The 27,196-nt window shown below is 38.9% G+C and overlaps 1 protein-coding gene across 1 annotated transcript in view; it reads right to left on the bottom strand.

Annotated features, from left to right (window-relative positions):
• The window catches only part of Lama4 (laminin subunit alpha 4), a 132,566-nt gene that overhangs the window by 76,230 nt on the left and 29,140 nt on the right, over positions 1 to 27,196 (bottom strand). The window contains exons 3-5 of the mRNA XM_090338257.1: positions 19,595 to 19,696; positions 12,948 to 13,072; positions 7,739 to 7,819 (exon numbers count right to left, since the gene is read on the bottom strand). Coding sequence (XP_090194383.1) covers positions 7,739 to 7,819; positions 12,948 to 13,072; positions 19,595 to 19,696 — 308 coding nt within the window. The remainder of the gene's footprint in view (positions 1 to 7,738; positions 7,820 to 12,947; positions 13,073 to 19,594; positions 19,697 to 27,196) is intronic.

The following is a 27,196-nucleotide window of genomic DNA, read 5'->3' as shown; positions in this document are numbered from 1 at the left end:
AAAGAGAACCATGATTAAGAACATCAGGGAAATAAAGAATATTGTGTCTATAATTCCAGGTTCCTTTGCGAATGACCTTCACCATGTGGTGGTTTAATCCCAGTCTTTGTTCCCATGTCTCAGTTTTCTGGTAAAGTTGTGATGTATCACATGATCCACCTTTGCTCTCTTGGCTTGCATTCTATGTCACTGCTTGTCTTCGGTGAGATTTTAATTATCCCTGGCACCTGAAAGGCCACAGAAGCTTGGCATTCTGAGCCTGAGATGCCACTTCAATTCTCCAGAGACAAATACTTAAGAAGTTCGCATGCAAGGCAGATTTTCCAATCCCCATGTTCTTTCCTTTGCTCTACTCTGAACCACACTGCTGCTGCTAAAAATGAATAAGTAAATCCATCCAACAGAGGGACAATTCATGTCTATTTTCTGTAAGGCATAGAGGGAGACAGGAAGAGCAAAAACACACAGCTCGTGCTCTGAAAGAGCAGGAAATGAATTAAACATATTATAGTGAATTCTTGAAATCAAAGTCTATGGAAAAGATGAGGATGAATGTAAGTTTTATAACCCCACAAAGAGACATCCTAAAAGGAAATGTTCAATGAACTTGTTATTCACACGTCCTCATATTTTTTTAACTCAAGACTTACAGGTCCGCTGGTCCCCAAGGGAGCATATATTATTCATCTGGGGGACATGTGTCCGCATTAACTTTCTAGTCTTAACTGCAGTTAACCAAACAAGCACAACCAGACTCAAGATTCATGGAAATGGGACTCAGATCTTCCACCTCCATGTGTAGCTAGGAATTTGAAGGTCTGAGAGGGGGGAAAGATGACTTGCCCAAGCTCACAGAGGCCAGATGCTTATTTCTTTTCCTTTTTAATTTTTTTCCATTTGATTTAACTGCATCTGATCTCCACAGGTTGTCTCCTGGTCTTCCACAGGAGGCAAACCAAAATTTCCAGTCTGGAATCTCAGTCTACTCTCAGCTACTCTGAGCTTCAGGACTACCTTTCAGTGGTAAGCTCAGAGGCAATTCTGAAGTTACAGTTAAAACTCCTGTTCCAATAGGCTTTGCAGGCAAGGTGAAGGGTTATTTATTGATTGATCTCTATATCTCCCTACATTTATAGATAAACAAGCTAGACCCTGAGGAATGAAATGATTTACTTGCAGGTTTAATGTATTTTGACTTCATGAATGTGGTATTAACTAATTAATAATTGGTGATTATGACAGTGAAACAATCAAATGCTATTTATGTGTCCAATCCTGACCTCAAAAAGAACAAAGATATAGAAGGGCCAATACTTATCTTCAGAGTCAGTATTGGAGCCCTAGAATCTAACATCATGTGCCTGTTCATTTTCCAAGATCTCATTTCTACATCTATTAATGACTTGAACTAGCCAGAGAAAATAGACAAGTTTACAATGTAAATGGAAGGATTGTAGCATATAAACTTTGTCCTTTCAGTTAATTTTTGGGGAAATGGAAAACTGAAGATATATTGTTCAGAAAATGATTATTTTCTAATTTTTTTTATTGCCAGTCCTGGGTTTGAGCTCAGGGCCTGAGCACTGTCTGTGGACTTCCTCAAGGCTAGAGCTCTAGCACCTGAGCTTCAGCACCACTTCTGGGGTTTTTTCTATGTATGTGGTACCAAGGAATCGAACCCGGGTCTTTGTGCATGCTAGGCAAGCCCTCTACCAGTAGGCCAAACTCCCGGCCCTATTTTCTCATTTTAGACCTATTTTATTTTGAAAATTTTCTTTCTCTTCAATTTGTTATTCTTTGTTTGCCAGTTCTAGGGCTTGAACTCTGGGCCTGGGCGTTGTCCTTGAGCCTCTTTATGCTCCAAGCTAGTGCCATGCCAGTTGAGTCACAGTGCTACTTCTGCCTTTTTCTGAGTATTTTACTGGAGATAAAAGTCTCACAGGCTTTTTCTGCCTAAGCTGGCTTTGAACCGTGATCCTCAGATCTTAGCCTCCTAGATAGCTAGGATTACAGGCTTGATCCACTGGTACTCAGCTTAAAAATTCTTTTTTTTTTTTTTACAGTTATCTTTAAGTACTTGTATTAATGGGTTTCAGTCCAACGTGTCAGTTTATGAGGATAATGCATCCCTGTAGATGATTTTGACCAACAACTGATATTTAGGGAGATACTGGTATACTTCCCCTCTCCTTGTTATTTTGTTTTTTTTCTCTCCTAGGGATGTACAGCTATTACTAAGTGCTTTTATTTTAGCATGGGCAAGTTCACAGACTATGGTGCCAGAACGTTTCTGGGAGGGACCACTAAGCAGCTATTTTTGAGGATAAATAACATTTTTTTGATAAATAACATTTTAAAGGAAAGAAAAAAATCCCACACTTGTGATAAAGCAGATATCACTTAAATGCTCCACTTCTTTATGAAAGCCTGGGAAGTAAGGCTAGAACAATGTAATTAACCTGTTCAAGGTATTAAGGTAAGAAGAGTCCAGAGAGAGGAATAAGAACTCTGTGCAAATAATAGAGCTGATAACTTGTTGAAGAGACTCCACACCTTCAGACAGAATCAGAATAAATTTCAGACAGTGCAACTAGGAGAAGAATCAGAATTTCAAAGCTCCTTCTATAATGCTTGTGTATTTTCCAGTACCTACCATGGCAGACCTCTTCCATTTTTACCTTCCCTTCAGCTGACCAGAGTGGTTATTTCTACATCATTCTTTGTTGATGTTCTAGGATAGGGTGGGGGAGGTGAAGGTGTAACAGGTGAGAAATTACTGACTCTAGTCATGTGTGTGTATGTGGATGAATACTCGCAGTGTTTTGTTTTGTTGTGTTTCTTTGGTTGAAGAAAAGTGATGTATATGTATATGAATAAGTGCCAGATACTGTACTTGGGAATAATACATAAATAAATAAATAAGGTATCAATTTTTGTCAGGTAGTACATAAACATTTTTTTAAAGCCATTGTCAAACTGGGCATCAGTGGCTGACTCCTGTAATCCTAGCTACTCTGAGAAGTGAAGAACATGGTTCAAAGAGCAGCTCAGGTGGGAAAGCCTGTGACAGTCTCATCTCCAATTACCCTCCAAAAAGCTGGAAGTAGAGCTGTTGCTCAAGTGGTAGAGCACTAGCTTTGAGTAAAAAAAGCTTAGCAACAGAGCCCAGACCCTGAGTTTAAACCCTGGGATTAGCACACGTGCGTGCACATGTGTGTATGTGCACACACACACACATCACTGTGTGAGTTGTATAAGCAAGAGACTTAATCTTTCTGAGTCTCAGCATAAAGATAATATCCCATAATATTATTTTGAGGGGTAAATGCTTCACTGTATGGAAAGTGCCTGGCACACGTTAAACGCTCTATAACTTTTATCATTGTGACTATAGTCTTAGTGGAAGCTCACCAGCTGGGCCTGGATTCATTTTGGGGGCAGCACACACAATGTGTGGCATTTAAAGCGGGATGGAGGAGAAAGGCTTTTGGGAAGAAGGTACGCAGAGGCTCGCAAAGGTAAGAGTCATGAGCTTGACTGAGAAGACAGTGTGAGTGGTGTGAATATTCCATGCTACATGATAGAGTAAGAGGTGGAATGAGCAAAGCACAGTTATCTTTAGATATTATATATAGTTTGGCATGTTTTTTTAAAAAAGAATGTGCATTTTAAAATGAAATATTGCATATACTAAACCAAATGGAAACTTTAAATGTCTAGGGCTCACATATGTCTTGAATACCCCAATATACTTTCAAATGGAATGTAATGAAAGCACAGCTAATCAAATGCAAATTAAGAGCATTACTCAAGATAGTTGGGGCGTTGCTTTGTTGCAGTGGAATGCCTCTTGGGAGGAGCTCTGTGGCTGGCAGTCATCTGAGTTCTGTGTGCAGATCCTTCTATCAGCTATGTGAGGACTCACTTTTCAGTTTGCCTAGAGAAGCCATTCCACTGCAATTTGCCTTCCACGTGTCATGGCACACTGCCAGCCCTGCTGCTTTTTTCCTTACATGGAGGTAGGGAGCCTTACAGAAAGTTCCAAACGTGATTCAATGAACTCTTTTTTCCCCCCATGCTTGACACTGGAGTTAAATATAAAATTAAGAAAATATTCTGTGGGAGCCCATGAACCTCCATATTTTAGGGATGCTGATGTTTCTTAAGTTGTTGTGAAGAATACTGTTCTGTTAGATTGCTGTGACTTTAGAGGCTTGGAATCTTCCACCAAACAGAGAACTCTGTGCCTGGGAACCAAACAGAAAGCCAAAATGTGGGTTCCCAGGCCTCACCATTCAACAGTCTGCTCAGTGGGTGGTAGAGAGGAGTTGAGAAGAGACACTAAGGAAACACCTGCCATATGTGGAATGTGTTAGAAATTGAATTTCATGGGTTAGAGATTTAATCTCCAAAGGCATATGTTAATAATACTTGAGAGGTAATTTGGATGAGTCCACTCAGGAGTGAACAAATGGATGATTATCATGGGAATGGACTTGCACAGTATAGTGAGTTCTCTCTGGCTAGCTAGCTCTGTTTTGCTATCTGATGTTCTGTGACATCTTGGAACTTCTCAGAGTCCCACCTGGCAAGGAGGGTCTCAGATGTAGCTCCTCCATCTTGGATGTCTCTCGTCTCCAGAATGAAACATAATCACTTTCTTTCTTTATACATGACCCAGTTTGTGGTATTCAGCAAACAGATGAAACCACTACCATTTGATGAAATCAGGTCCAAGTACAGAAAGACCCTGAGTGTTCTTGGATTGGATTACTCTTTTCTTTTGTTTGAAATAGATATCCATATAAATCTGCTGAATGTTTTGAAAAGCTCTCACTGAGAGGTCCAAGTTCACCAGTTCATTGAAAACACAGATTAGGTTGATGCTTAACTCAGACAACTTAAGAACTTGGCTTATAAACTCAAAACAGAAAAACTCCCCACAGTTCCAGGGTCAAGTACAAATCCAAAATAACTAAGGCCACCTTGTTTGGGATGAAGCAGCCCCTGTGTAGGAATAGAAGTCTTTCTCCACTCTGACATGGATGTTGCTTATATATTTGAAGAGACAGTGTCTCATTCTGTTACCTAAGGTAGTCCTAAAACTGCAGGGCTCAGATGGTGCTCCTAGACTGCAGGCATATACCTCAACCCTTGGCTGTAGCATGTGTGTTTTCCTTTCTGGTGGTTTTATCGTCCGTTTCCTATCCTGTCATCAATGTTGCATGAGAACCAGTAGATGAAGCAGTACCTGCATGCATTCTCCTCACCTGGATTGTGGGATCATTTTTTTTTGTGTGTAATCTGCCTCCTCATGCAGGTGAATGGGCCAAGAAAAGAAGACTAGCTTCAGCCCTTGGGGGAGGCAGCCCTCTATCAAAGGAAATTTCACAGGCTAGCCACAGGTTAGCCACAGGTTAGCAGTGCTTCTCTGCATCTCAGGGGCTTGTCTCAGATCATCAGGGTGCTTAGGAAAGCATTTAGGAAAAGCTGTATGGGGACAGGGCAAGAATCCAAACTTTTGACCAAAGTACTCAAGTCTGGTGTTCCACACTGGGTAGTGACCTGACTTCCCTTGGCTCAGTTTTCTCATCAGAAAAATGGCAAAGTTTGACTTACTCTCAGAATGGTGGTAAGGCTGACAGACAAGGAATGCAAAGCAGGCAGAGGTGGGGGGTGTGGGAAGCAGTGAATAAAGGAAATATCATCTGAAGTCATAATCTGTATTACATGAAACAGATTCAGGAAGATGAACCAGCTCTTTCTAGGCACATGTTCTGCCAGGGGCAGGAGCTGGACAGTGACCTGGATTACCAGTTCATCCTCAATAAGCATTTATGAAAGTGCCAGGTGCCATAGACAAAGCTGATGACAGACTTCATGACAGTCCTCTGAGGTGGCTCCCTTCGTTTTCTCAGTCTGTAGAAGTAGGAATTGGCTCTGAGATCAAATAACTTACCCCAGAGGATCACAGAGTGATCGAATTGAGAAGCAGGCCAATGCTAAATCTCATTAACAGTCTACATCCACTTCCCAAAATAGTGTTCTTCCTAAATTCTGTCAATTCGGGTCTAGGATACATATCAGCTCTGACCCAGCCTCACTGGGTGATGGCTGATCCCAGGATCTTCCCATGTGGGGTGGGGTGGGGAGGGAATCTGTTATCTGCAGCCTTGTGTCTGGTAGGCATGCTGTCTTGTGTCAGGGTAGAGGCCTAGATGGCTGACAAAATTAATGATCTACCAGTGTGCTCTGGTATGCCCTTCCAGTCAAGTGTACTGCTCTTTTGCTAGGCCTTGCACTTGCTCAGCAGGGCCCTGTGAGGGACCATTAACTCCTCTCTGGAGAGATAACAACTATCCATTAGTAACAGCGCTCAGGCCTTATCAGATTCATTGAGTTTAACCTCAGAGAAACAGCTCCAATCTTAGCTGAGACATTAGACCCCTCTGTAGGGTTCTAAATCTCAGAGTCAGAAGATGGGCAAATCTGTGTCCCAGATTCCTTTGTCGCCAACGAAGGAACTACAGAATGATTGTGTCACATATCTCAAACAACTGAATCAGATCACTTTTGTTGGTCTCCTGAAGGGGATGAAACTAATGGGAGTCTACGGCTTTCATGTTCCTTCCAGTAATAACAGTAACGAGGAAAAGAAAAAATTCCATGGTGTCTGAATGGAAGAGTCATCTGTATTTTGTATGTTTAAAAATCACTCATGTTAACAATCCAGAGGGTTTTTTTAAAATCTGTTTTCTTTGGAGGAAGATTGCTTATAAATAAATAAATAGATAGCCATATAAATCTGCTGAATGTTTTGAAAAACTCTGCAGGTTGAATTTGTGAGCCCTGCACAGGGGCTGTCTTGTGTGTTCTGCTACTGAGGTGAGCAGCCTGCAGGTAGGCGATGAGATGACATGTTTGACCAGGACCTTCCCTATCTATCATCCAGCTGCCTGAACATAGAGGTGAGGCTGGCTAGTGTGAGTGTTTCCATTACCAATAGGGGTACTGCTCTGTGGAATTCTTTTTGTGAAAGGCATTTCATCTGAGAAAGTTAAGAGGAGCTGACAGGTAAATGGCAACCATCTTAGCAGGAAATTATTCAGTGGGAAGCTTCATGTCCTGTCACATCTTCGTTGAGCAGAGCTCAGAAAAATGTAAAGGAAGTGTCATGTGTACATACTAAGGAGGGATTCAGAAAATCTGAATCCTCATTATTATTTGTTCACATTAAGGATAAGGTGTAAGAAATAATAATAGGATAGTGTTACTTTTTTGCCAGTATATTGCTCAATGACAGTATATACTTTTTATTTACATAGGAAACATCACTGTATCTTGATCTTGTGAGGGTAATTAAAACTGTTTAGACAATCTTCTGAACACACGCACACACACACACACACACACTTAACTTCCTCTTCCCCTATTCATATAGCCTGAACTGAGGCTTTGACTCAAAGAACACATTGTTAGAGCTGCATCAGGACCTGGAATTTGGGGAAAGCTCCCCTGAAATGTGTCCCTTCATGCTAAGCATCCTCTTCAAGGCCCACTGAAAGGAAATGGGCAGAGCTAATGAGTGTAAGAAACATAAAGCTTCTTCTTTTTGTCTTTTCTTTATTTGGTACTGGAGATTGGATCCAGAACATTGCATTACTTTTGCCACTGAACTACATTCTGGCCCATAAAACTTCTTTTAACACATAGAAAACAAAGAATTTTATTTACTTACCTTTCACAGTTAGGTCCAGCATAGTTTTCTTTACAGATACACCGAACAGCTCCATTTTTCCTATAGCAGGATTCTGCAAAACTAGAATTGTAAATGGATAATCAATTCCATGTCATTGAAAAGACTGTCTTAACTTTTGATTAGGTCAGTTTCTACCTCAGTCCTCCTCGTGTTTTAATGGATGTGATCAGTTTATTTATGTTAAATCCTTACATGTCAGGACATCTAACATCTAGGAAATCTAAAGTTGCCACTCAGTTGTTGGTATCATTGTCCAGGTTTCTTTATTTCTTCATTTAACTATTCCATTATTTTTGCTTGAAGCAGTAGGGATTTCTAGCATGTCACTTGATATTCCACATGTATATGTATGTATATACAATGTGTATATTATATTTAAGTTTCAGATATAGGTCTAGAATACATATTCTAAAACCAGAAATAAAATAAATTTTGCCTATAATTTTAGATGTTTTTAAGATTTATCATTAAAAATTTTCCCACTAGATTTACTTATTTATTTTTAATTCAATTTTATTATCAGGGTGACGTACAGAGGGGTTACAGTTACACACTTAAGGTAGTGAATATCTTTTCTCTCAAACACTAAATCAGACTTTAAAGATCAAGAATGAGTAGTAAATTATACTCTATAATTTCCATATAACTTTAGTTTCTTTCACTGTGTACTGTGAAGACTGGGCTAAGTTGAAGGGACTAGCTAAATCTGAACAGTGTGAAGGTAAGCCCCCAAGCAAAAAAGCCATTTCCTTTTTCTTCTTCTCCTTCTGCTTATCCTCCCCTCTTCCTTTTCTTTCTCTTCTTGTCTCTTTCTCACTCCTCCTCCATTTCCTTCTTCCCCCTTGTCTCTTCTTCCTCTTTCCTTTTCTTCTTCCAGTCTTTAGTCTTTTCCCTCTTTTCCTTTGTCTCTTCATTCCTCCTTGCTTTTCTGCCTCTTTCCCTTCCCCCCTCTGCTTCCTCCTCCTTCCCCCCATTCCCTCCTCTTCCACCCCTCTTTCTTCTTCAGCTCTTTCCCCCTCCTCCTTGCTCTACTCCTTATTGTCCTTGTCCTCATCCTCCTGTCCTCCTCCTTTTTCCTCTTTTGGCAATAAAAAATTAGGAGATAGGATAGAAAATTAATAAAATGTGGTCCAGCAGAATAAATACATACCCTAATTATTAAGACTGGAAAGATGAAGCATTACTTTCCACATGTGTGGAAAATTTCAAACTGACACATGAATCAGGGCATTGGTGTGTGAGTGTGTGAAAAATTTTAAAGACTTTTAAATGAGTCTAGGTTTAAGCACTGTGCAAATCAATGTACCATGACCTACTGCTCTCGTGTTCTTGCAAGTATCAGCAATTTTACTCTAATGATGTTGGAAGGAAAGCAAATGGATATGTTTGCTTTGTTTGAAGCCATTTATAAAACTAGTTAGAAAACCGTATGTGCTTCTCAGCAAAAAGCAATATCCCCAATATATTTTCTCACTCTGGTTAGTAAAAACATTCCAGTGAAATTATATTACCTTGGCCTTTTCCCCTTTATTTTGCTTGCTCATATTCTTTAGAGATTTAAAGAGACCCTGTCTATGGAATCCTTCTTTTGAAGGTGTCTGAGTTGTCTGCTTTTCACGAATGTCCTACTGTTTCAAACAGATGACATTTTCCCTAATTGGAGTGATTACCATAAATACTGGTAGACATGAAGGATGTCTAGGCAGCCCAAAATAAATGAGTGAACTCTGCAAATGGTCCCTAGAAGCATCAGTGTGACCTTCAGTTTTGGGAGCTCCAGACAGAGAGGAAGAATACTAGCTATGCATTGTCTTTTTTTTTAAACTTAAAAAACAATAAGCAGTAATAGTCACATTTTTTAGAGAATCCTCTAGTATTGTCTAGGAAAATGAAAACACTACATTTTTCTCATTACACTCTCATGACTACATCCACTACCTCTCTTGGAAAAGCCTTGGGGGTAGTTTCAAGCAAAAAGACTTAGTTCTGTTTGTTTAACTCACTGGAGCATGATTTCCTTGCTTTCTGATGTGGCCATTGTTAGCTGGACACCTAAATTCTGACCTGGATAAGCTCAACCTGTGGATCTTTCAAGTGTAGTTCAGTTTCCACATCTTTTCTGAAGAGTTTTTTTTTTATTATAGAAATTCCAGAGGGATATCTTTTGAAAGTGAAAAGGGCAAAGGAACATTTGACTTTTGATAAGCTTTCTGATTAATATTTGAAATTTGCTAACCAAGTTATTAACAAGGCCAGATTAATGATCGGATCTTTGTGAGATCCAAGCAAATTTGTTCTGTGATCATTAAATCCCTCTCCTTGAAAAAGGAACCCTACTATACTGCTGGTGGGAATGTAAACTAGTTCAGTCACTCTAGAAAGCAGTGTGGAGGGTTTCTTAAAGAACTGAAAATAGACCTTCCCTATGATCCCGCCATACCACTTCTGGGCATCTATCCTGAACAGCATGACCCAAGATATTATAAGGACATCTGCTCAGCTATGTTCATCTCTGCACTATTCACAATAGCCAGGTAATGGAAACAATCCAGATGCCCTACTGCAGATGAATGGATACAGAAAATGTGGTATATATACACAGTGGAATTCTACATAGCCAACAGACAAGATAAAATGTTGGCATTCGCAGGGAAGTAGATGAATCTAGAGTGAATCATGTTGAGTGAGACAAGTCAAGACCTAAGGAACAAAAGGTGCATGGTATCCTTAAGATGTGGTTATTAAATCCAAAGCGTACAAGAGCGAGGACTCAATAACTGCATACCCAATGCTATGGACATGGTAATGGAAATATAAACATAACCATATAGACATAAAAACCTATGACTCTATAGACATAATGTTTTATTTCATAAATTAATATGTTTCTATGACATACAAACCCTTAGCCTAATTTTGGTTAAGTTCTAAGTACTAAGTCCTAGTGATCGTAAATAGAAATTCCCTTCTTGAACACTTGTTTGTTAAACTTTTCATTTAAAATATGATGTAAAAATCAACGTTAATAAATTCTTTAATTAAAAAAAATCCCTCTCCTTACCCCTTGTGCTTTGGAAGACAGTTTTTTTTCCTAGAAAGTATTGCTACTACAGAGAAAAATCTGTACAATCTTAGAGAAGGTCTCTCATGCTTGATCATGCCCACAATATGTTTACCTACAAAGTATTGTTTATGCATTAATTTTCACCAGGTTCTACAACATCAAGCCTGTACTACAGAGACATTTTTTTTCTCTGTAAATGTGAGCCTTGCGAGCACATTTCCAAATCTCCTTTACAGTTATTTTGAACTCCAGATCTTCGCAGGTTTCCATATGGCATAGGTGCAAATGATGAATCTTGATGTCTTTGGAAACTACTTCCTCTCTCAGGGCAGACATTCATCAACCAATTGGAAAGGTGCTGCCTCATTCATTGAAATGAGCTAATGGCCTAGGAAAGTGCTTCTGGTTCAATCATAGTACTAGGATGAAAAGATAAAGACTCACTGGCTGAATACCAGAAAGTTGAAACTTGTCTTTTATGGAAGGGGAGATAGAATTAAGGGGAGGGACATGGACAAGCAGAGAGAGCAATAGTGGGTCAAGACAGTCCTTAAAATTCTGTGTACACATGTGAAAATGGATCTAGGCAAGTGAAGGGGTGGGATTGGTGTAGGTGAGGGAAGGAAGGGATGACACTAATCAAAACACATTGTGCACATAAATCAATATGTTGAATCAAACAACATGTACACTAGAGAGTTACAACATGACAACATGTAATTAGAAAGTGAATAGCTAATTAAAAAGACTTGTAGCAGCTTCAAAAATGGATGTACTTTGAACTGTCTTAACAAAGACAAAACTTTGATTTTTGTTGTGCTGTCAGTGACTAAGATGTGATTTGAGATGATCAGTATGCATTATATATATGAATGAACATGTCATAATAAAAGTAATTATATTGTATTATTAAAAACACTAATAAATACTTCTTAAAGCAATAACATTTTCTACCAGCACAGAATTGCTCAATATATATATTTGCATGAATGCAGATACATAAGATGTCTGAGTCTACAGAAAACTATGTATATCAAGATATTAATGCCAAATAATTGTCAGGATAGGAAAGTTTTCTCATATGTCTGGGTCAAAAATTCCAAAAAAGAATGAGACAATACAATGTGTAGGAATCACTAAGATTGCCTTCTTAATTCATGTAACTGCCTCAAGAAATTGCACATTAAAGCTTACAAAACTCTTCTGAGAAGGTGGAGTTGTATGGCATCTTCATTTCTATAGATAAATGTATATGACTGGAAGTCAGAGGCAAACATATTTAATAAAATAAGTACACTATGGCAGGAAAATAATATGATAAATATCAGATGTTATTAGCACTACTGTTTGAAAGCAGAATATGAATGAGCAATTAAAGATTACATCTAGATGAGGCAAAAGAGCTCATAAATCAGGACATTCTTAAGTGGAGGTAGAAGAATATTTCTGTGTCTTCAATCCATCTCAGTACCATCCATCTTGAACACATTATTAACACTGTCAGACATGAAAGATTACAAAACAAGGTCTGAGGCCATTTTATAGTTTTGAAAGAAAGACAAGGCTTTGAAAGTTTGAACTCATTGACTGTTAGGCATGTGGTAGGATTTGGACACATCATAATGAATGATGTGAATGAATGAAATGTTAGTCAATATTCATATTCAGTGAAAGAAAACAATTAAGGGAAATCTGGTTATTTTCTTCTTTTTCTCTTTTCTAGCAGTGAGTATGAATATACATGTATTTATAAGTCTAAAAGTATATGTGTGGTGTGTTTGTTTTTTTTTTTTTGTGTGTGTGTGTGTGTGTGTGACTATTTAGACTTTTTTTTGCCCCATAGGTATAGGGATAGCCAAGATATCACAGCCTTGCTTATAAAACTCAGAAGACATTACTGAATTTATGACACTTTCAAATATTTTGGGAACAGAGTTAATCACATGTAAGTGCTTCAGCTTTTCCCCAAAGGTTGTTTAGACTAGGGATCTTTCCGACTTCTTTTTTGGTTTCATCTCAAGGTTCGGAGCAGACTATGGGGAAACAAAGCCCTCAGAACTCTGGATCAGGGGGAGAAAAATGTTGAGGATGATCATTAACCAAACATCTTCCTCTGAGACTTACTTGGCCAGGTGGGGTAAGGGACAGGGGCACGGCTGGCAGAACCGAGGGACACCTCTGATGGAGTCTCCAATGTAACCATCCAGGCATTTTTCACAGTGCTCCCCTGTTGTGTTCCGCTGGCAGTGCTGTGAGACACAAGATAGAATAAAAAATGACCTAGATGCAGAAGAAATTTTATAGGGGGCAAATGCAATAAGCAAGCAATACTTCAGAGACATCAGGCCTGGAAGGATATATGCTGTGTGGCGGCACAAAGGAGCCTCAGTAGCCCCAGTTATTGCTAGAAAGTATAGACAGAAGACAGATGAATTTATCCTGCATGTCTGTGTTTGCACTAGCAGACGCAGGGCTCTTCTTTAGCATCTGTGTGCAGAGGAGACCATTTATTGTTTCCATTTTGAAAGATGATCAGACAGATCACACACTGCGTGTTCTATAAGTATCAGCTTGCAGAACTAGTAATGAATATGAAATTACAAAAACAAAACAAATACTATGTCCCAGGTACTTACCTACAACAATGAGAACAATAGATTTATGGACATGAACTAAACAAATATGGTAGACTTAGTGCAAATGAAGTAGGAAGTAGATAATGAATATCTTGCTAATGGCATGGTATTCTGAATAAAGATACACAGAAATAGTGGGTTGATCTGAATGATGTTTCCATTTGTGGTGAAGGATAATAAGTAGGAGGAAAGACACAAATGTAGGCTGATCCTGTGTGGAATGCTTGTTTGGCATTCAAGATCTATAGCAGTGTTCAAAAATCTCCAGAAAATTCCTCTCTGATTCTCCACTCCTGATTCCCATCCAATTCCCACTACTCACATTGCATTATTATCTGTTCCTAGGACCATTCATCCTCTCCAGTATACTGTATCTTTCAGCACTGTTTTGTCATTAATATGCGCAGAGTAGGATAAGTCCTTAGAAGTGAGATTGATTTCCATAGAGGCAGTGATCCACAGAGACAGCTTTCGTCTACAAATTTGGACCTAACAGCACAATAGTACCCTGCCCCACATTTTCAAAGTCCCTTCACTAGAGTGTACAAAAATGGAACTGGTAAAGAATTGTACTGTGGTCTAGAAGGCCAGTGGAGAAGCACCCCCCTTTGTGAGTAATTAATTATCTTGTAATGCTTATGAAAAAGAGCTATTGCAGGGCCTCCTCCCTCTGTGGAGGGGATGGCATGGGTGGTGTAAGACCAAGTTGGAATGGAGTTATGCTGAACTCTGGACTCTCTACTTTTGTCTTTATGGTATGTTTCAGAATAAAATAGCCAGCTCTAACCATTTCACATGGATGAACTACTTTAACTTAAAACAATGCTGAAGAAAGTTCTCATTCCTGGGCCTCCCTTTTCCTCACATCTTATATATGAAGAGAGACACAGAAAATTAAGGTCGTTTTTGTTGTTGTTATGATCCTGGGGCTTAAACTCAGTTCTTCAGCATCTTTGCTCAAGGCTAGTGCTCTACCTCTTGAACCATAGCTCCACTTCTGGTTTTTGGCTGATTGAGTGGAGATAACAGTCACATGGATTTTCATGCTGAGGTTGGTTTTGAACTTCAATATTCAGCCCTCAGAAGCTCTATTTTTCCCTGTGCAGTGATGAAGATCCAGTCTCGGGTCCTGTACATGCTAGGCAAGCACTGAGCTGCATCTCCAATGTCAGAAGGTTAACCAAATGCCCAGTGTCACACAGAGAGTAAGCAGCTGAAGTGAGATTCAGATTCTGGATCTGGCTCCACAGGCTAGGCTCCTAAAACATACAGCTTGGTCAGTACTGTTAAAAAAAGGCTCCTTTTCCAAACCAGCCACTGATGGGCTTCAATTGAAAAAGCATTGGATTATTTTACTGACAGTTTTGAGCTTTCATATAGTATACAGGAAGAATCATAATGGGATCAACAATCCGTTTGCACGGAACACTCTTAAGGCCAATAAAATGGCTGGTTATTAACTATTAGCCTAGATTATAATTATGCATATACAGTTCAGATTGCTTTATCAATTAGAACTCTGAAAAATAATATATAGCATCTTATGCAAGAGAGTGTTAAATATTTATCTCACTGTATTTTTTAAAATCAAAGAAACACGACTTATTTCTATATATGATGACCACAAATAGCATTTAGACATTTAATTCATTGATCAAATTAAGACATTATACATTTTGTTTTGATAATGGTCATTATCTTAAAAGTGTCATTCAGTTTTCCCTCATTAAAAAGTATACTGCTTAGCAGGGCCCCGGTAGCTCACGCCTGTAATCCTAGCTACTTAGGAGACTGAGATCTGAGGATCGAAGTTCAAAGCCAGCCGGGGCACTAAAGACCATGAGACTTTTAATCTCCAATGAACCAGCACAAAACCAGAAGTGGCGCTCTGGCTCCAGAGGTAGAGGGCTAGCCTTGAGTTGAAGAGCTCAGGGACAGCACCTAGGCCCAGAGTTCAAGCCTCGTGACCAAAGGGGGGAAAAAGAAGCATAATGCTAACTCCGGTCAACTAAGTATGAGAGCCGGGAGGCTGCAGCGCCACAGACTCTGGACAGGGCAGGGACAGGGGAACCACGGTTCACAGCTTCGCCATCATACGGTCCTCACAGGGCCACTCTGGGCCATAGCTCATCCTTGATGCTTCCTATTGGCTGAGGCCAGTGTCGCTTGGCAACCACTCAGGCTCCAATAAAGTGAGACAGGAGACTCATCCAGGGATCCTTCTCTGCCACGTGCCCCCCTCCCCAGCCTTCTTTCCTTCTCCTATATCACAGTTGGTGTTGTGTGCCAAATCACTTTTAGGATATATTTGTTGGGGAAATACATGAAAAGGGAAAAAAATGAATGAACATATTAGTATCTGGAGCTAATAAAGGAAATGAACAAACAAGGCCAACTTCGGTGGCGATTTTCTATCCCAGAGAAATGCAATGAGCCGTAGGTAAATATCACGAACTCTCATGAATCTAAGCCATAAGCAACGTGGAAGGGCTGCTTTGTAGACTGTGGTCCAATTTGTCTAAGTCTGTGTTGCACAGATGAAACTTGAGCAGAAGAAATAGGCCCTGTTGTCAGCTGTCACATCATTCCTTGTGCATAAAGTGCTTCTTATGCTGTTAACATTAGTAAATTCCTCATTGCATCCCCTTTCACGTGGACAGATTCCTCGTTAGGGCCCTAATTCTGCCCTAGTACCAAGGGGAATAACTGCCCTAGGACAAAGTTGTCAATTCTCTCTTGACCTCTAAAAGATGGAAGTTCAAACTGGACACTCTACTTCTCTTCTTTTAAATGACTTGTTATGAAGTTCTCTAGAAGGCCTTGATGCTAGTTTTGTGAGACTAATAGAGAATCTGTTGGAGCATAAAGGGGTCCTTAGCTTCTTCTAGCTTCCAGAGTCTCTATTTCCTTGTCTATATGTCAGAATTTCTTCTATCTTTGCATATCTTTTTCTCTGTAATTGCACAATGTCCCTTTACTTTCAAAGCGTTTCCATTTAAAAGAGAAAGCAAGAATGACAAGAATAAATAAGGGTGTCTTAAGGAAGAATTTATTTTTTAATAAAATTCACTCCACTTAAAGACAAAATAAGAATTCAGAATTGTTATCTAAGGGATAATAAACCCATGGCCAGGCAGCCAGAGTTAGTTACAGGCTAAGTGTTAGCAAAAGGTTGGACACAAACTCTGTCGTCTTCTCACAAGAAATTCTGTCTCCCACGAACTGGGTTGGCATATCAGCACAGTGTAGGATGAGATCCCCAAAGGGTCAGGTTCTTTTTTTGGGTAATGTCAACATGCTTCATACAGAATGAAATCCATGGATTTCAACATATGTACCAGGAGATGATACTAATATAGACTTGTCAGTCATGGGACTTGAACTCTGGGCCTAGGTGTTGTCCCTTAGCACTTCAGCTCAAGGCTAGTACTCTGCCATTTTGAGCCACAGCACCACTTCTGATTTCTGATAGTTAGTTGGAGATAAGAGTCTCTCAGACTTTAATGCCCTGGTTGGGTTTGAACCTCGATCTTTAAATCTCAGCCTCTTGATCAGATCCTGGGAATATTGTAATCTCATTTGCTCATGGGCATGAGATGGACCTTTCTAGAAGCAGTATAATATGAGACATCAGCCCAGGTATAAGCAGTAGTGGGTGGATGAATCCAGCTACTCTCAAGGCAGACTCTGACATGTTTACAATACGTAAATGTTTCGTAAAAATACATTACATAGGTTAGCGCATAATGAGTTTATTATTGATTGCTATATTATAAATTCATTTTACTTTAATTTTGATGGAACTTTTAGTTTAAATTTAAATTCCTAATGATATATATGTATATCTATATATAGACATATCTATCTATCATCTATCTATTTATCTGGGGTCCATCCTGGGGATTGAACTCAGGCCTTAGTGCCATCCTTCAGTGTTTTTTTTTCTTTTCTCAAAGCTATCACTCTACCACTTAAGCCACAGCTCCACTTCCAATGTGAGATTCTTGTCTCTAATCAAGCACCAAAACAGCTGGAAGTGGAGCCATGGCTTAAGTGGTAACTGTAACCCCTCTATTCATCACTCTGCTAAAACATTTTTAAAAAAAAAAAAAAAAAGAATCTCACAAACTTTCATGCTTGGGCTTGGCTTCAAACCATGATTCTCAGATCTCAGCATCCTGAGTAGCTAAGTGTACAGGCTTGGATACCAGTGTGACTCCACAGTTTTAATGTCTTTGCCAGTTAAATGACATCTATCATTTCTGCATTTGCAAGGCATTTCTGTTCGTTTACTCACATTTATTTTTAATGCAAATGGGATTGTTTTTGTCTTTTCAAAATCAGATTTATAAGAATATGAGTATGTGTATCGTTGGGAGACAGGACTGTAGGTGATTTATACTTTGAATTTCAAATATATTATTTAACCTCTAAAAGTTCACTGAACAAATATTATCTGAATCAGGAAAACAAGTTATTTCTCTTAGATACAGTGTGACAGAGGTATCACAATCATTAGTAGAGTAGCTGTTTCTTTTTTGTCTAAAGTTTGTCTTGGAACAATGTAACCATAAGAGGATCAGTAATTTCTCTGGGTCCATACATGAATGTTTAACATCCCAGTCCAGTTTCAAACTGTAATTAGAATCCCCTGTACTCCAGAAACAGGGAAGTAATGAACTTTCTTAGATGCTGGAGCCAGATCAATGACCACACTATGCTGACAACAGTGTCAATTTTATACTCATCATTTTATAGTCATTGCTCTTGACAGGGTCTAGCAGAGGACGTTTTACCCTTTTAATTTATTTCCATCTTTTGTCAGACGATTAAAAGCTCATGATAGGCTTGGTGGTCCCTACTTTCCTATAGTTTAATAAACAAGATAACAGAGATCCCTTAATTGTTCAAATTATCAGAGATGTGCATTATGAGTTCAAGGGTATGCATGGGATAATTTCCCCCCAAATGTCACCAGGATTAAAATAACAGGAAACCGGAGGTGGAAGCATTAGAAAAGGGTAGACTTTGGCAGCTGGGTATGCCTACACGGCTATGAAGCACATCCTGAATGTAATGGTTATTTAAGAAGTGGTGATGGGGGGGAGAGGGAGAGCGAGAAAACAAATATGAGAGCTAAAAAGCACTGCAAAAAGATAGCAATACTTCATATTTTGCCTCTTAATTTTCGGCACCTAGAAAAACGACAACTTCTAGGTTTAAAATAAATAGAAGTGTTCCAATTTGCATTTTCATATGAGATGTGAGTAAAATAATACCTTCATGTACCTTAGAGGCCATTTTGAATTAAAATTCTTTAATTGGGGCAATCTTAAGCGTATTTAATCTAATCTTAAGCATATTTAAATCTTCCTGAAGCATAAGAAAAACTCTTGCAGTTTGAGAAAAGCTCTTTTGCTTTATAGAAACTTGCAGAAATGAGTTTTCTTGCCATGTCACATAGTTGATGAAGAAAACCATGGTGTTGGGTCATAAGGTCTTAAAAATGGTAACTTTGATTTCTCCTGAGGCTATTTCTTGTCAGTAGTTTCTTGTCCACTCTCACTGTGTAACTCATACACTAAACCAAGGATTGTGCAGTAAGTACTTTTCTGTCAGAAGCCATCTCTGAATCATGCTTCATAGAGGATCAGTCTGTTGGATAATTAATTTCAAGGAAGGGAGAAAAATGGTCTCTGTGGCTCTCTGTGGGGCTTGAAGATGAAGCCTCATGATTACATCTTCATTGGCTATTTGGTTCAACTGTAAATACTTTTTAGAACTAAATTTTATCTCTGGGCCATAATAAGCTATGCAACAACTGTTTTATTCTCCTGGTTTATATGGGATGAAGCCAAGCATATGGCAAACTATACTATTACAGAGGAATCTGGATGTGCCTGGTTCCTTCCTCTGTGTATTATTTTCACCCTGTCACTGCTGGCCTACAGCAGGAAACCAGCTGTTGAGTGTGGGGAGGCAGGAACCTCCTGGAACACATATGTACATTTGTATAAAAGCCTTGGTGGCCTCTTAACATGAGAAGACATTTCCATAATGTCTTTTGCAGAGAAAATTAAAGCATAGGAAAGGGGATTGATGAGCAGTTTGTGCTCTTACAAGTCCCTGACTCACCACACAGAATCCTGAGCCGTCCAAGCATTCATTGGAATTGTCATTGCAGTCACAGGGCAAACACTCTCCTGACAAGGCACGGAAGAAGCCGGTATCACATCTCTGCAACGACACATTTAAAAGCAGTTTTATTACTGACAAGTTCATTGCAATTAGTAGTTCCTGAGAGAAGTATTAGGTGAATAGTAGACTACTTCTTTATTACTAAAGCATATGGAAATGAATGCTTATATGTGCAGTGTTAATTGATATATATAGCTCAGATCTTGTGTGTGTGTGTGTGTGTGTGTGTGTGTGTGTGTGTGTGTGTGTGTGTGTGTATGCTGGCGCTGAGACTTGAATTTAGGGTCTTTATTCTACCACTTGAGCTACACACTTTCACCTCCAGCTTTTGCTGATTAATTGTAGATAAGAGACTTAAAGACTTTTCTTACTAGGCTGGCTTTAAACCATGATCTTCATACTTCAATCTGCCTAGTAGCTGGTATTACAGGTGTGAACCACCAATACCTTTTTTTTTTGGAGGGGGGGAGGGTGCATAATTTCTTTCCCTCTTCTTTCCCTTTGCAGAGAAGAAACACTTTTAACATTGTTTCATCATTGTGAGAAAGACTCAAATCAGAGTCAACCATAAGACATTTTTGTATTGTTTTCTTCCAATCCAAACCCATCCATGACCACTAGTCAGTGTGTGCAATTATATCAGGCTTTCTATAAACAGACTTCTGGTTTTAGTAACAATGGGTTCAGAGATAACTTTGAGCTGAGCTACATCGTTCATAAATTTTATTTCATAAATTTATTTTAATTTTATTTCTTCAGATTCTAATATATTACAAAGGGAAAGGATAAGAAAGTTAATTTTTACACTTGTTAAGCCTGTTAGGTGCTGACCAAACATTATTTTCTTTCATGCTAGTCATTAGATATTGAGAGCTAGAGAAGCTAAGTGAATGTGGGAGGTTAAACCATCTTGAAATCTGTCTAATAATGAAAGACTCTCTCCAATATCCTCAGTCCTTTTCGATTACTCCCTGTTCATGTGATTGAGCTCATTAGGGACATATAGTTATTTGTTTTTTTTTTTTTACATATCTCAGTGATTCAGGGGTAAACTTTGCATTGCAGTTTTTGAAGTTCATTCCTTGCCATTCAGATAAGCTTACATCTAAAGAATTCCAGACAGATAAGAATCTGACTCGTTCCCACAGACATGCACAGTAAGAGATTTCCTTGCCTTTCCCCCTTTCCTATTGACCCATTGTAGTTTTGTACTGTCTTGGTTACCAGGGAAGTTTTCATTATATCTGGCTGAAGTCCTTCTGACTGCTATGCAAACCCATTTCCTCTTGCCTTTTTTTTTCTCTGTATAAAACAATGTAGACAGTAGTCACAGTATAAAAACACACATCAGTCTGGACTGTAAGACCAAAACCTAACATACGCCTTTGAAGGACTGTAAAACTAAAATTTAATAGGCCTACTTGAAGGAAATTTGCTAGAATATAATGGCATTTGTCTATAAAAAATAGGAAAAAAATTTTCACCTTTTCTACTTTAGAACATGGAAAGCCAAAAGGGACCAATTTTAATTAATAATGGGGAGTTTATGGCTGATGATAAACTTCTTTGTTTCCCAAACTAAAGTGGGAAGCAAAAGAAAGGGATGACATTAACATTGCAGCAAGGAACTTATAACTCAAATGTAATTTCATGGATTTTTGTCTCTTATCATGACTTACAATGTGTTCTCAGTATGAAGATCGATATTCATATCAGTATCTAGACTGACACTGATATTGATCTGGAAATGCACACACAAATATAGATGCAGCACAGAGAGTCATATGACACTCAGTAAACTTAGTGTATAGTGCACCTTAAATTTATCTACTTCATTAAAAATATATATAATGGTCCTGACCCACAAAGCCAATTTATTAACTCATATATAATGTTGCACTTTACACTTTTCATGGTTTCAATTTTTAGAGGAATGGTTAAGAGTAGCAGAGTTCTTTAGGAGACTGAGATTGGAGGATTGAAGTTCAAAGCCAGCTCAGTTAGGAAGGTCTGTGAGATTCTTATCTCCAAGCCAGTGAATCAAGTGGCAGAACACCAACCTCCCTGAATTCAAGCCCCAGTGTCACCTTTACCCTTACCCAAAAAATAGTAGCAAATGTTTTATAAAAATTCCCACTTAACCTACAAAACAATGGCTTCTGAACTCTTCATTGACCAAGTTATAACCACATAGAGAACTGCTGATCCAGTACTGCTGAAGATGAGCCCAAGGACCTGTATTTATCAACAGCTAACATTTGTAGTTTAAAATAGCCCTAGATTTACAGAAGATTGTGAAGAATCTGTGTGCTTACAAAGTTCCCCCAAATAACCCAATATTTGACCAAGGTTGGAAAGGTCACTCAACCATGATGTGTTTATGCTTATTGTTCACTTAACAGGCAGTGATTGGGATGGTGTGAACAGGGATAGCACATCTGAGTCCTGTGTGCTTTTGGAAACATCCACTGTGAATCCATCCATTGCTCTCTGTTAGGGCTGGATTGGTCTTCAGTCTTTCATGTCCTGTTTAGGTTGGTCTGCACACCAGGTAAAATCTTTAAGCTGTGCCAAATTTAGAAGGTGACTTCACTCTAATGGGCTGTCATTTCCCACTTATCTACTGCTCAGGCTGAGGCTATGACCTTGGGTGAAGGATAACTTGGCTCCTGGCTTGTGTTGTATGGGAAGAGAAGAAAAAAGGAGGCAGGGTAAAATTTGTACTGGGCAATCATTTGGCCTTTTGCTGAGAGGACAGGGTTGAAGGGTGCAAACCTAGCAATGTTTTCTTCCTTGTGGATTAGGTCCACCTGAAAGAATTATACTTTTCAATTCCTCTATGCAGAGGTAAGGCACCAGCAATATTCATAAGACAATATGTTGGAAATGAGCTTTACAACTGGGGAGGGGGTGAAGAGAGGGAAAGTGGGAGAAAAACATGGGAAAGGGTAATAATGTTAAGAAGTAATATACTCACTACCTTATTAACCCCTCTATATATCACCCTGACAATAAAATAAAATTTAAAAAGGAAAAGCAAAAGAAAAATATGAAAGAAAGAAAAACATGTAAAATGCAGCAGGTAGGCAAATGGAAGCCCTGGTTAGGAGGAGTGGTAGAGCCAAAAAACTCAGGGAGAGCGTCCAGGCCTCCAGTTTAAGCCCCAGGATTGGCAAAAAGAAAAAAAAAGTAAAAGGTAAAATATCTATGCCTTAAATTAAGCTATTGATAACTTTGGGCTTGAATATGGCTTAACATGTACCAATTTTTTCTATAGAAACCTATAACCAAGGCATCAATATAAACACAATGCCTTATGCCATGTGTTACACAAGAACTTGGTCTCTTGATTGACTTTATTTGAATCTGGAGAGAATTACCCATGTAGTCTCCATTGGGTATGCCTAAGCCCTTGTTTGCGTAATTGAAATTCCTCACATTTTAATAGGACAAGTTGATTTTCAAATTTTCTTTTCCCTTCTTTTTTTTTTTGTCAGTGATTTCACCACAGCTTGATTAGGAAAGTGATTTCAGCATTCCACTGAGATTTCACCCAGGTCAAAAGAATTTTATCTTATGAATGTTATAATAAAGCCAGGAGAAAAACTTAGATAGACCACGCAGTGTTAGTCTCTCCTAGTATTGGCTCCTAGAATTACCTTTGTGCTTGCTGCTCTGGGCAGTGTCTGCCACAGCTTGTCTAGTTTACAAGTCACTCCAGCTCTCAATTTAATTGCTAATGATGTAGGGACAATGACTCATCTTCTGAGGAATTCTGGGGATCACAGAGCTGTCTTGAACAATCTTAAGCCAGGCTCTTTCATTTGGTAAAGAGTAGGAAGATCATTATCATGGTATTTGCAGCATATTTATGTGATTATCTCTCAGCATTCCTTAATGTGAATTCTCATAGGTGGAAATGCAGTTTTCCTTCACGGGACTGTCCCTTGGCCCTGCGTGATGGCTGTTAGAGAAACAGAGGTCAAGGAGGATTGCCAATTGAGGCCAGTCCAACCCAAAAGTTCATGTGACTTGCCAACTCCACTAGAAGTGTCTGTCGCCTTTGCTGTGTTGGAGGCTAGATCAAAAGGATTGAAATTTTTGGTTATTGTGAACAAAAAAGTTTATGAGATCCCATTTCAACAGCAAAAACCGATGGTAAATGTGGTAGGAAGCATAAATAGTATTGTGCTCCAGGCTAGATTAGGCATAAATGCAAGACCCTATCTACAAAATAGCCAGAGCTGAAGGCATGGTGTCAATAGTAGAGCACCTGCCTAGCAGGTGCAAAACCCTGAGTTCAAACTCCAGTATGACAATAATAATGACAGTGATGATGATGATGATGATGATGATGATGATGATGCTCCAAGGTAATACTTATTTGGGCTCATAGGTACCAACAGGAGCCTATTGAAGTATTTCACTTGCTGATAAATATGCCTCTTTATCTGCAAAACTGAAAGGATCAAGTTCGTAGGCCCAAAGTGTTACAGGTTTTCCCTATGAAGAATTAGCTGAAGGGATGAAGACATGAATTCATACTGATGAACATTGCTTCATTTTCTTTGAAAATTTACTTAAAATACGTTTTAAGTTACTCAGTTATAGTAGTGATTTCCACTTGCATATTATAATGCTTGCGTAGTATAACAAGTCTCTAGTGGCATTGCTTTTTAATTAAATCTCCCTCAAACATTTGGCTTTCTGCTTTGGATTCTCACATCACCTCCTGAAACGGGCTTGTTCTTTTCACTTTCGCCTTCTGAGCTATGGTTACACAACCTAGTTTCTGCCAGTTTTTTTTTTTTGACTTATTTAAAAAATTTAATTTACTGGGGCAAATGCTGTGGACACATTTCCAAGAAAGGAAGGGATGTAGTCTTCTGAGTTAGCTAGAATAAAAAACAAATAGGGAGAAAGGACTATAAAGGTATGTAGGGCATTTTGATGAGTCTTTAACCATTTAGAAAAATCAATAGTGTGGTGTGACAAACATCTCTGTCATCTTCAAGTGTGTTTTGATGAATAATGGCAGCTAATATTCATGGATAGACACCAAGGACTGGCCTCAGTGCTTTTCATGGGTGACACCAGTTTGCTCATTACACTTCATAGTGCAGCCTTGCAAATGTCTTTTCATAGGGTGTTTGGAAGTTAAAATGTCTATGAATGACAATGATTTCCCTTCAGTGAACTCGGGGAAACAATACTTTTTCCTTTCTTTTTTTGGGGGGGTGGGTCAGTCATGGGTCTTGAACTCTGGGCCTGGGCACTGCCCTTGAGCTTTTTGGCTCAAGGCTACTGCCTTACCCCTCGGACTGTTCCCCTCTTCCCATTTTCTAATGATTAATTGGAGATGAGAGTTTCATGGACTTTAGTGCCAAGGCTGGCTTTGAACTGCGATCCTTAGATCTCAGCTTCCTGAGTAGCTAGGATTACAGGCCACCACACCCCACCTAGCAATACTTTTCACAGCTGAGAAGTCTGGTCAGTTTCTGCTGCTCATAAATGATCTTATTATTTGGAGTGATTTGGTGTCACCCTCTCCCTGGGTCACTGAAGAGGTCATTCAGGGAGTAACCAGGGCAAATAGTTCTCTCCTCATATTCTTCCTCACAGGTTGGTACTTCATCAAAGAAACATTAATTTCAGCTAGTAGGAAGAAGAAATGTATCCCAAACTTCGATCACACCCACTTCTGTTCAGCAGATAATACTACCTCTTCATGTCAGAACATAGAAGCCATTGGATGGAATTTCACTATAGCTCTCTTTTCAAAGTTGCCCATCTGTCTTGACTCATCCTTAAGATCGTTTGCTATTTTGTTAGTGGTAGCATTCCCCATTTGGATTGGGGGATGTGGTACACAAGTAGCAGTGCACTTGTCTGGCAATTATGTGCCTCTAAGTTTAGTTCTCAGTCTTTCCATGCTCAGAGGTCAAGATTTCTGTATCCTTCAGACTCTGCTCTGTGCTTCCCTTCCTTCTCTCTTACACCATCTCTGCTCATCATCTTTTTATTGTTACAAGAAACAAAATGTCTGAGATAAACCAAGGCTTAATATGTTTAAGGAGTTTCAGAGATTTCAGTCTGTAGTTGCTTGGCCCTGCTATTTTGGTTTGGGATGACACTGTATGTCCAGACAAGAATACATGACTGGAAATTGAGGAAATCTATTCACATTTTGGCACAGAGAGAGAGAGGGGGGGGGGAGTGGAGGGGGGGCGGGGAGTCTTAGAGTTCAGATGGGTGCCGGATCTTAGTTGAATATGCCTTAACATCTTCCTTTTGGGCTGAGATTCTAAAAATCCTTCCTTCGTCTCATCTTCCCCATCATCTTTCTCTTTCTCAAGTGAGTCCAACCACACTAGCTCTTCTTTCTTTTCAGTGTGTGCCTCTACCCATCATGTAGCTTCTGCCTTTATTTTAGCACACTGTCCTGCCAGAGAGAAAACCAATTCATGTCTATGGCTTTGCCTTTTCATCTTAATTGTTCTACTACATTATAGTACTTAACATGGTTGAATCACTCTTGAAGTTCTTTCTTGGTTTCCAGAAAAAAAAATCCTCTCTTTTCTGATCTCTGTCTCCTATATGTATGTCTTAGTTTTGTGTTTTGGAGGGTGAGGTGCAGTAGTGAGGGTGGGTTTTGTATTCTAGGGTACACTCCTAGAATACAAAAATGCCTTCCTTTCTGTCTACATAGTTTTGGCATGTGATATCAATCCTCCCACAGTTTTGTCTTCCATCTTCTTTTAGGAAACTGCCCCCAATCTCTCTACATTACATATTCCTGACTTTGCTCTTTTATATGCATCTCCAGGGCTAGAGGCATATAAAATTTAACATGGTTCCCACCATTATGTCTCTTACAAACCTATTATCCTCATATTGAAGATAACTGAGATCACCATAGTGAGTGATCAAGATTGTGAGACATGAATAGAAACAATGATTAAATTTAAATCAAATTAATTAATTTTAATTAATCAATTTTACTTAATTAATTTTAATCAAAATTTAATTATATGCATATAATTTTTTGAAATGCCTCCAAGAGTGAACAAGGACTGGAAAATGGTTGCACATAGAATGACAAAATAGTAGCACTTAAGTTCTGGTTCTTCCTTTTCACAGTTACTACCAGTGTAATCTTCTTTATTCTAATGAAGTCCCATAGAGAATACTGAAATGATCTTGTACAGTGCTAAACTATTATAAGCTTACAATCTAAATTTACATCTCCAGAATATTGGGATGAACTGTTGGATTAGAAGCTCTCCAAATTGATTTCTGTGTTGGATACAATGTTTATAACTGGCTGAGTAATTGGAATGTGCTAATTTGAAGTTTGCATACTTCTTTCTGTTAAAAACTATTAAAACACAACAGTCACCAGAGCAACTGTTTAGAACTTAGACAACAAATGTTTTCATTTATTTACTTTTTTATTTTTAGGGAGGAACATTTGTTCATTGCATTGTTGCGAATTGCTTGCATGTGCTCATTATAAAAGCAATTTGCATGCTGATAAGC

This window comes from Megascapheus bottae, chromosome 8 (genome assembly GCF_031878675.1).
Source record: "Megascapheus bottae isolate mThoBot1 chromosome 8, mThoBot2.hap1, whole genome shotgun sequence".
Classification (NCBI taxonomy): Eukaryota; Metazoa; Chordata; class Mammalia; order Rodentia; family Geomyidae; genus Megascapheus; species Megascapheus bottae.
Note: the sequence above shows the minus strand (reverse complement) of the source record. Positions and strands in the feature narration are given on the sequence as shown.